We start from the raw sequence: 10,442 nt of genomic DNA, 5'->3' as shown, positions 1-10,442 counted from the left end.
CACCAGGACCAGGACTGGGATAAAACAAGGACTGGGACCAGAACTGGGACCGGGACTAAAACCAGGACCAGGACCAGGACCAGGACCAGGACTAAAACCAGGACCAGGATCAGGATCAGGACTAAAACCTGGACTGGTACCAGAACTAGAACTGGGACTAGAATTAGGATCAGGACTAAAACCAGGACCAGGACGAGAATAGAACTGGGATTGGGACCAGGGTCAGGACTAAAACCTGGATCAGAACCACGACCAGGATCAGGATCAGGATCACAACTAAAACCAGGACCAGAATCAGGACTGGGATCAGATCCAGGACCAGGACTAAAACCAGGACCAGGACCAGAACCCGAATCAGGACTAAAGCCAGGACCAAACCCAGCGCTGACACAAACAAGGACACGACTCTGCCAAAATTTGGATTTATTGAGCAAAGTCGGGGCTTAACTCCCAAATTCCCAAATCCCCGATTCCCACCGGGATGAGCTCAGCCTGCGAACGGAAACACAAAACCGGGATTAGGGCCGGGACTGGGACTGGGATTAGGGCTGGGATTAGGACTGGGATTAGGGCTGGGACTGGGAGTGAGATTGGGATCGGAATTGGGACTGGGATTGGGATTAGGGTTTGAACCGGGACTGGGATTAGGGTTTGAACTGGGATTGGGATTGGAATTGGGACTGGGATTGGGGCTAAAACTGGGACTGGGACAGGGACTGGAATTGGGATTAGGGCTGGGACTGGGAGTGGGATTGGAATTGAGACCAGGATTGGGACTGGGACTGGGATTAGCGCTACGATTGGGACTGGGACTGGAATAAGGGTTTGGACTGGGATTGGAATTGGGACTGGGATTGGGGTTAAGGCTGGGATTGGGGCTGGGACTGGAACTTGGACTGGGATTGGGACTGGGATCTGAATTGGGACTGGAATTAGGACCGGGACTGGGTTTAGGGCTGGGACTGGGATTTGGACCAGGATTGGGGCTGGGGCTGGGACTGGGATCAGAATTAGATCTGGGATTGGGACTGGGACCAGAACTGGGGCTGGGATTGGAAGTAGAACTGGGATCAGGACCAGAACCAGTATTGGGACTGGGATTGGGACTGGGATTGGGACCAGGCCCAGGCCCAGGCCCAGGCCCAGGCCCAGAACCAGGCCTGGGCTTAGGCCAGGATGGGTTCCTGCTGGCCAGCAGGGCCAGGCCCAGGCTTAGGCCCAGGCCCAATCCCAGGTTTAGGCCCAGGTTTAGGCCCAGGTTTAGGCCCTGGTTTAGGCCCAGGCCCAGGTTTAAGCCCAGGTTTAGGCCGGGCCTATCCCGTACCGTGTGGGTCCCTGCGGGCCAGCAGGGCCAGGCCCAGGTTTAGGCCCAGGCCCAGGTTTAGGCCCAGGTTTAGGCCGGGCCTATCCCGTACCGTGTGGGTCCCTGCGGGCCAGCAGGGCCAGGCCCAGGTTTAGGCCCAGGCCCAGGTTTAGGCCCAGGTTTAGGCCGGGCCTATCCCGTACCGTGTGGGTCCCTGTGGGCCAGCAGGGCCAGGCCCAGGCCCAGCAAGGCCAGGACCAGCCCCAGGGCCAGCGCGGCTCCGGCCAGAGCCGTGTCCAGCTGCTCGTCCAGCGCCGTGTCCGGAGCCACTGCGGACACGGACACGAGGTTACCCCAAAAACCCACCCAAAAATACCCCAAAATGTCCCCAAAATCACACAAAAATATCCCCAAAAATCACACAAAAATACCCCCAAATATCCCCAAAAATACCACAAAAATCCTACAAAAATCATACAAAAATCACCCAGGAACGCACCAAAAATACCCCCAAAATACCCCCAAATATCCCCCGAAATGCCCCAAAAACCCACCCAAAAATACCCTAAAATATCCCGAAAATCGCACAAAAATATCCACCAAATATCCCCAAAAATGCCCCAGAAATCCACCGCAAATTATCCCAAAATTCACACAAAAATATCCACCAAAATATCCCCAAAAATACCCCAGAAATCCACCCAAAATACCCACAAATATACCAAAATTCACACAAAAATATCCCCAAATATCCACAAAAATACCCCCAAAAATACCCAAAAATGCCCCAGAAATCCACCCCAAATACCCCCAAAATATCCCAAAATTCACACAAAAATATCCCCAAACATCCACAAAAATACCCCCCAAAATACCCAAAAATGCCCCAGAAATCCACCCCAAATACCGCAAAAATCACACAAAAATATCCCCAAAAATCACACAAAAATACCCCCAAATATCCCCAAAAATACCACAAAAATCCTACAAAAATCATACAAAAATCACCCAGGAACGCACCAAAAATACCCCAGAAATCCACCGCAAATACCCCAAAATATCCCAAAAATCACACAAAAATATCCCCAAATATCCACAAAAATCCCACAAAAATACCCCCAAATATCCCCCAAAATCACCAAGAATCCACCAAAAATCACCTCAAAGTACCCCCAAAATCACCTAGAAAATCCAGAAAAATCCCCAAAAAACCCTAAAAAAACCCCAGAAAATCTAAAAAATCCCCCAAAATCAGGAAAAATCATCAAAAATTCTCCTGAAAATCCCAAAAGCTCCCCAAAAAATCCCCCCAAAAAATCCTAAAAAATCTCAAAAAAAATCCCCAAAAAAATCCCCCCAAATAAATCTAAAACACCTCCTAAAAATCTCAAAAAATCCCCATAAAATCCCCCCCAAAATCCTAAAAAATCCCCAAAAAATCCCAAAAAATTCCCAAAAAATCCCCAAAATACTAAAAATCCCCAAAATACTAAAAATCCCCCAAAAAATCCAAAAAAATCCCCCCAAAAATCTCAAAAAATCCCAAAAAAATCCCCAAAACAATCCCCCAAAAAATCCCAAAAATCCCCAAAAAATCCTCAAAAAATCCCAAAAAATCACAAAAATCCAAAAAATCCCCAAAATTCCCAAAATTCCCCCCAAAAATCTCAAAAATCAAAAAAAAAATCCCCCAAAACATCCCGCCCTAAAAAATCCTAAAAATCCCCAATAAGTCCCCCAAAAATGATGAAAAATCATGAAAAAATCCCCAAAATTCCCCAAAAAATCCCCAATAATCCTAAAAAATCCCCCCAAAATCCTAAAAAAATCCTCAAAAAATCCTCAAAAATCCCCCAAAAAATCCCAAAAAATCCCCAAAAATCCACCAAAAATTTCCAAAAACTCCTAAAAAAATCCCCAAAAAATCTCAAAAAAAAAAAAAAATCCCCCAAAAATCCCCCAAAAATCCCAAAGAATCCCTAAAAATCCTCAAAAAAATCCCAAAAATTCCCAAAAAATTCCAAAAAATCCCCCAAAAATGTCCAAGAAGTCGGCAAAAAAATAATGAAAAATCATGAAAAATCTCAAAAAATCCCAAAAAAATCCTCAAAAAAATCCCAAAAAAAAATCCCAAAAAATCCCCAAAAATCCCAAAAAATCGCCAAAAAAATCCCAAAAATTCCCCAAATCCCCCCAAATTCCCGCTCACCCCAGTAGGCCACGCTGGTGGTGCCGTTGTCCCCGCCGAGGTGACCGCGCAGGCCACGACGTCCCCGGGCCGGGCGGTGACGGAAACGCGGGAAACCCTCACGAAGGTCACAAAAAATAATCCAAAAGTGACCCAAAAATTGCCCCAAATCTGCCAAAAAGTCATTTAAAAATCCCCCAAAAAATCCTCAAAAATCCCCCAAAAAAATCCTCAAAAAATCCTAAAAATCCCTTAAAAATCCCAAAAAATCCTCAAAAAATCCCCCAAAAAATCCCCAAAAATCCACCAAAAATTTCCAAAAATTCCCAAAAAATTAAAAAAAATCCCAAAAAAATCCCCCAAAAAATCCCAAAGAATCCCAAAAAAATCCCCCCAAAAATTCCAAACAAAAACCCAAAAAATTCCCCCAAAATCCCCAAAAAATCCTCAAAAATCCCAAAAAATCTTCAAAAATCCCCCAAAAAATCCTAAAAAATCCTCAAAAAAATCCCAAAAATCCCAAAAAAATCCCAAAAATTCCCCAAATCCCCCCAAGCGCCCTCACCCCAGTAGGCCACGCTGGTGGTGCCGTTGTCCCCGCCCGAGGTGACCGCGCAGGCCACGACGTCCCCGGGGCCGGGCGGTGACGGAAACGCGGGAAATCCTCACGAAGGTCAGGTCGGCCTTGGGGACGAAGGGACCCGAGGTGACCCCGCGGGTGACGCCGAGCCCGGCCACCGTCCACGAGATGGACGCGGACGGCGGGAAGATGTTCTCCACCACGCACACCAGGGTGGTGGCACCATCTGGGGATGGGGGACGCGCCGGGAACACCGAGAGCACCGGGATTCCTGGGGAGAAAATGGGAAAAATTGGTTAAAAATCAAAATTATGGTTAAAAAAATGGGAAATATGGGAGAAATAATGGGAAAAATGGGGTTGGGAATGGAGGGAATGGGCTGGGAGATGTTCTCCACCAGGCACACCAGGGTGGTGGCACCAGGGACAACGAGACCATCAGGATTCCTGAGGAGAAAAATGGGGATAATTGGTTTAAAATGGGAAAATATGGGTTAAAAAATGGGAAATATGGGATTTGGAATGGGAAAAGTGGGATTGGGAATGGAGGGAATGGGCTGGGAGATGTTCTCCACCAGGCACACCAGGGTGGTGGCACCGCCCGGGGACGGGGGACGCGCCGGGAACACCGAGAGCACCGGGATTCCTGGGGGGAAAATGGAAAAAAATTAAAATTATGGGAGAAATAACGAGAAAAATGGGTCAAAAAATGGGAAAAATGGGGTTGGGAATGAAGGGAATGGGATGGGAGATGTTCTCCACCAGGCACGCCAGGGTGGTGGCACCAGGGACAACGAGACCATCAGGATTCCTGAGGAGAAAAATGGGGAAAATTGGTTTAAAATGGGAAAATATGGGTTAAAAAAATGGGAAATATGGGATTTGGAATGGGAAAAGTGGGATTGGGAATGGAGGGAATGGGATGGGAGATGTTCTCCACCAGGAACATCAGGAACATCGAGGCCACCAGGATTCCTGGGAGAAAAATGGGAAAAAATTGGGTTAAAAATGAAAATTATGGGAGAAATAATGGGAAAAATGGGATTTGGAATGGGAAAAGTGGGATTGGGATTGGAGGGAATGGGATGGGAGATGTTCTCCACCAGGAACACCAGGAACATCGAGACCACCAGGATTCCTGAGGAGAAAAATGGGAAAAAATTGGTTAAAATGGGAAAAAATGGAAAAATAATGGGAGAAATAATGGGAGAAATAATGGGAAAATGGGAAAAATTATGGGAAAAGTGAGGAAAATGATGGAGGGAATGGGATGGGAGATGTTCTCCACCAGGAACACCAGGAACATCGAGACCACCAGGATTCCTGGGGAGAAAAATGGGAAAAATGGGGAAAAAATGGAAAAACAGGGCTGGACAAATAGGAAAAAATGAAAAAAAATGGGAATGAGAATTATTCACGGTTTCCATCCGTTCATCCCCCAAATTTCCACACTCTCCATCCCAAGTTTCTCCTCAGTTTCGATTCCTCCATCCCCAAATTTCCCACAATTCCATCCCAAATTTCACTCTCCATCCCCAAATTTCTCACAATTCCATCCCAAATTTTCACTCTCCATCCCCAAATTTCTCACAATTTCCATCCCAAATTTTCACTCTCCATCCCCAAATTTTCTCACAATTTCCATCCCAAATTTTCACTCTCCATCCCCAAATTTCCCACAATTTCCATCCCAATTTTCACTCTCCATCCCCAAATTTTCCCACAATTTCCATCCCCAAATTTCACTCTCCATCCCCAAATTTCCCACAATTTCCATCCCAAATTTTCACTCTCCATCCCAAATTTTCTCACAATTTCCATCCCAAATTTTCACTCTCCATCCCAAATTTTTCCCACGTTTTTCGGCCCATTCCTCCCCAGTTTTCCCCACATTTCTCCTCCTTCCGCCTCCCCATTTTTTCCGCATTTTCTGACTCACCTTCCCCAAATTTTCCCACATTTCCGTCCCTTCATCCCCAAATTTTCACTCTCCGTCCCCAATTTTCCACAGTTTCCCTCCCTTTATCCCCCAATCATTTCCACATTTCCGCCTTTTAATCCCAAATTCCACATTTTAACCCCTTTCATCCCCAAATTTATCCTGCATTTCCACCCTTTCATTCCCAAATTTTCCCCACATTTCCACCCTTTCATCCCCCATTTTCCCCACATTTTAACCCTTTCATCCCCCATTTTCCCCCCACATTTCCCACCCATTTCCCACCAAATTTCCCCCACATTTTAACCCTTTCAACCCCCAATTTATTGCAAATTTTCCCCCACATTTTAACCCTTTCATCCCCCATTCCCCCCACATTTTAACCCTTTCATCCCCAATTTCCCCCACATTTCCCACCCATTTTCACCCAATTTCCCCCACATTTTAACCCATTCATCCCCCATTTCCTCCCACATTTTAACCCTTTCATCCCCCCAATTATTCCAATTTTTCCCCCACATTTTAACCCTTTCATCCCCCATTCCCCCCCCCACATTTTAACCCCTTTCATCCCCAATTTTTTCCACATTTCCCACCCATTTTCACCCAATTTCCCCCCACATTTTAACCCTTTCATCCTCATTTTTCCCCACATTTAACCCTTTCATACCAAATTTTCCCCACATTTTTAACCCTTTCATCCCCAGTTCTTCCCAAATTTCCCTGCATTTTCCACCATTTCATCCCAGACTTTTGCCACATTTTAACCCTTTCATCCCCAAATTTTCCCACATTTTCCCACGCATTTTCATCCCAAATTTTTCCCCACATTTTTAACCCTTTCATCCCCCATTTTTCACGCATTTTCACCCAATTTCCCACCACATTTTTAACCCTTTCATCCCCAGTTTTCTCCTAAATTTCCCCCACATTTTTAACCCTTTCATCCCTATTTTCCCCACACTTTTAACCCTTTCATCCCCAATTTTTTTCCCCACTTCCAACCCATTTTCCCACCCCAATTTCCCCCCACATTTTTAACCCTTTCATCCCCCAATTTCTCCCAAATTTCCCCCCACATTTTTAACCTTTCATCCCCGATTTTTCCACACATTTTAACCCTTTCATCCCCCAATTTCTCCCAAATTTTGCCCACAGTTTTAACCCTTTCATCCCCAATTTTTTCCCACATTTCCCACCCATTTTCACCCAATTTCCCCCCACATTTTTAACCCTTTCATCCCTCAATTTCTCCCCCACCTACCCCTGGCCTGCGGCAGCAGCCCGCCGAGCTGCTTGCCCAGCATCCCCAGGATCTCCTGGCACATTTGCGCCTCCGGCCCAAATTTTGTCCATATTTTTAACCAATTTCTCCCAAATTTTCCCCACATTTTTAACCCTTTCATCCCCAGTTTTTTCCCACCCATTTTCACCCATTTTCCCCCCACATTTTTAACCCTTTCATCCCCCATTTCCCCCACATTTTTAACCCTTTCATCCCCCAATTTTTCCCCCCACCTACCCCTGGCCTGCGGCAGCAGCCCGCCGAGCTGCTTGCCCAGGATGCCCAGGATCTCCTGGCACATTTGCGCCTCCGGCCGGAGCTCCGCGGGCGCCTCCAGCCCCTCGGGCCAGGCCGGCAGCTCGGGGCCCGCGGGCACCCAGCGGGAGCGCGGGAACTGGAACCAGGCCAGGCCGCGCCCGTCCAGGGTCACCGAGAGCGACAGCGACGGAGCGTCCGGCTGGCACGAGAGCAGCTCGGCCAGGACGTGCGGGGCGGCTGCGGAGGGGAAACGGGGAGAGAAATTGGGGATGGAGAAAGGGGGGACGGAGAGATGGGGAGGGAAATGGAGGAGGGAAATTGGGGGATGGAGAAAGGGGGGATGGAGAAGGGAGAGGGAAATGGGGGAGGGAAATTGGGGATGGAGAAAGGGGGGACGGAGAAGGGAGAGGGAAATGGGGGAGGGAAATTGGGGATGGAGAAAAGGGGGACGGAGAGATGGGGAGGGAAATGGAGAGGGAAATGGGGGATGGAGAAAGGGGGGGATGGAGAAGGGAGAGGGAAATGGGGGAGGGAAATTGGGGATGGAGAAGGGGGGACGGAGAGATGGGGAGGAAATGGAGGAGGGAAATTGGGGATGGAGAAAGGGGGGATGGAGAAGGGAGAGGGAAATGGAGGAGGAAATTGGGATGGAGAAGGGAGAGGGAAATGGGGGAGGGAAATTGGGGGATGGAGAAAGGGGGGATGGAGAAGGAGAGGGAAATGGGAGAGAAATTGGGGATGGAGAAAGGGGGGACGGAGAGATGGGGTGGGAAATGGGAGAGAAATTGGGGATGGAGAAAGGGGGGATGGAGAAGGGAGAGGGAAATGGGGGAGGGAAATTGGGGATGGAGAAAGGGGGGGACGGAGAAGGGAGAGGGGAAATGGGGGAGGGAATTGGGGATGGAGAGGAAGAAGGGGGATGGAAATTGGGGATGGAGAAAAGGGGGATGGAGAAGGGAGAGGGAAATGGGGGAGGGAAATTGGGGATGGAGAAAGGGGGGATGGAGAAGGGAGAGGGAAATGGAGGAGGGAAATTGGGGATGGAGAAATGGGGGATGGAGGGATGGGGAGGGAAATGGGGATGGAGAAAGGGAAATGAGGGATGGAGAGATGGAGAAAGGGAAATGGGGAAATGGGGAGAGAGAAATGGGAAGGGAGAGGGGAAATGGGGATGGAGAAAGGGAGAAGGGAAATGGGAGAGGGAAATGGGGGATGGAGAAAGGGGGGATGGAGAGATGGGGAGGGAAATGGGAGAGGGAAATTGGGGATGGAGAAAAGGGGGACGGAGAAGGGAGAGGGAAATGGGGAGGGAAATTGGGGATGGAGAAAGAGGGGATGGAGAAGGGAGAGGGAAATTGGGGATGGAGAAAGGGGGAGGGAAATGGGGAGGGGGAAATGGGGATGGAGAAAGGGGGAATGGAGAAGGGAGAGGGAAATGGGGAGGGGGAGATGGGGATGGAGAGGGAAGAGGGAGAAGGAAATTGGGAGATGGGGGAGGGAAATGGGAGAGGGAAATGGGGATGGGAATGGGAGAGGGAAATGGAGAGAGGGAGAGGGAGATGGGGATGGAGAGGGAGAGGGAAATGGGGAGAGGGAAATTGGGATGGGAATGGGAGAGGGAAATTGGGGGATGGGAGTGGGAGAGGGGGGATGGAGAGATGGAGAGGGAAATGGGGAAATGGGGGAAGGAAATGGGGAATGGGGATGGAGAAGGGAGGAGGGAAATGGGAAGGGAGAGGGAAATTGGGGATGGAGAAAGGGAAATGAGGGATGGAGAGATGGGGAGGGAAATGGGGAAATGGGGGAGGGAAATGGGAGAGGGAAATGGGGATGGAGAAAGGGGGAATGGAGAAGGGAGAGGGAAATGGGGAAAGGGAGAGGGAAATGGGGATGGAGAAAGGGGAGAGGGAAATGGGGAGGGAGAAAGGGAAATGAGGGATGGAGAGATGGAGAGGGAAATGGGGAAATGGGGGAGGGAAATGGGAGAGGGAAATTGGGGATGGAGGAATGGGGAACGGGAAGGGGAGAGGGAAATGGGAAGGGAGAGGGGAAATGGGGATGGAGAAACGGGGAGGGAAATGGGAGAGGGAAATGGGGATGGAGAGAGGGAAATGGGAGAGGGAGATGGGGAGGGGAATGCGATGGAGAAGGGAGAGGGAAATGGGAAATGGAGAGGGAGGGACGGGGAGGGAGAGGGAGGAGGGAGAGGGAAATGGGGAGGGAAGGGGAGAGGAAGAGGGAGGAGGGAAGCGGAGAGGGAAATGGAGAAGGAAGAGGGCAGAGGGAGGGGACAGGGAGGGAGAGGGGGAACGGGAGAGGGAAGGGGAACAGGGAGGGGACAAGGGAGGGGACACGGAGGGACCAGGGAGGATGAGGAAGGGGAGAGGGACAGCGGAGACCCCCGAAGGGACACGGAGGGCGGAGGTGACAGCGAAGGGACGGACGGACGCGACAGAGAGAGGACAAACACCGGAGAGAGGACAAACAACCAAAGAGAGAGGACAAACAGCAAAGTTAGAGCGCAAACCACCACAGTGAGACCGCGCCGCCCGTCCCCTCCCCGTCCCTCCACCTCTTACCGGGCTCAGCGACGGCCACGGCCACCAAAACCCCCCCGAGCAGCGCCCCGAGGACACCCATGGCCCCTCCGCGTCCCCAGTGTCCCCAAAGTCCCCACGCCGAGCCGCCCCGCGGGGTCCGACGCGGCGTCAGCCAATGGGAGAGCTCCGAGCCCGTGACGTCAGCGGTTGCCAGGCAGAGGAGCGCCGAGAGCGGCGCGGGGCCGGTGACAGAGCGCGGGGGGACGCGAGTGGGGGTGGGGGGGGGAAAAAGGGGCACCGAGACCCCCCCTAGGGGTCGCGTGGGGTTGGGGACACCCCCAAAGTGACCC

The 10,442-nt window shown here is 50.2% G+C and overlaps 1 protein-coding gene across 1 annotated transcript; it reads right to left on the bottom strand.

The window, feature by feature from the left end:
* Positions 1-437: 437 nt before the first annotated feature.
* LOC128950254 (class II histocompatibility antigen, M alpha chain-like) lies at positions 438-10,195 on the bottom strand. Its single transcript, XM_054295135.1, is given in 6 exon segments — positions 438-492; positions 1,507-1,632; positions 4,057-4,141; positions 4,143-4,342; positions 7,532-7,789; positions 10,132-10,195. Coding segments are annotated over 6 exon segments (735 nt in total). The 5' UTR covers positions 10,193-10,195; the 3' UTR covers positions 438-487.
* Between the last annotated feature and the right edge of the window lie 247 nt (positions 10,196-10,442).

Source organism: Melozone crissalis, unplaced genomic scaffold (genome assembly GCF_028551555.1).
Source record: "Melozone crissalis strain CALT ecotype California unplaced genomic scaffold, PUWL_Pcris_2 ptg000530l_1, whole genome shotgun sequence".
NCBI lineage: Eukaryota > Metazoa > Chordata > Aves > Passeriformes > Passerellidae > Melozone > Melozone crissalis.
The sequence above is the reverse complement of the archived record's forward strand: the minus strand, read 5'-3'. Positions and strand labels throughout refer to the sequence as shown.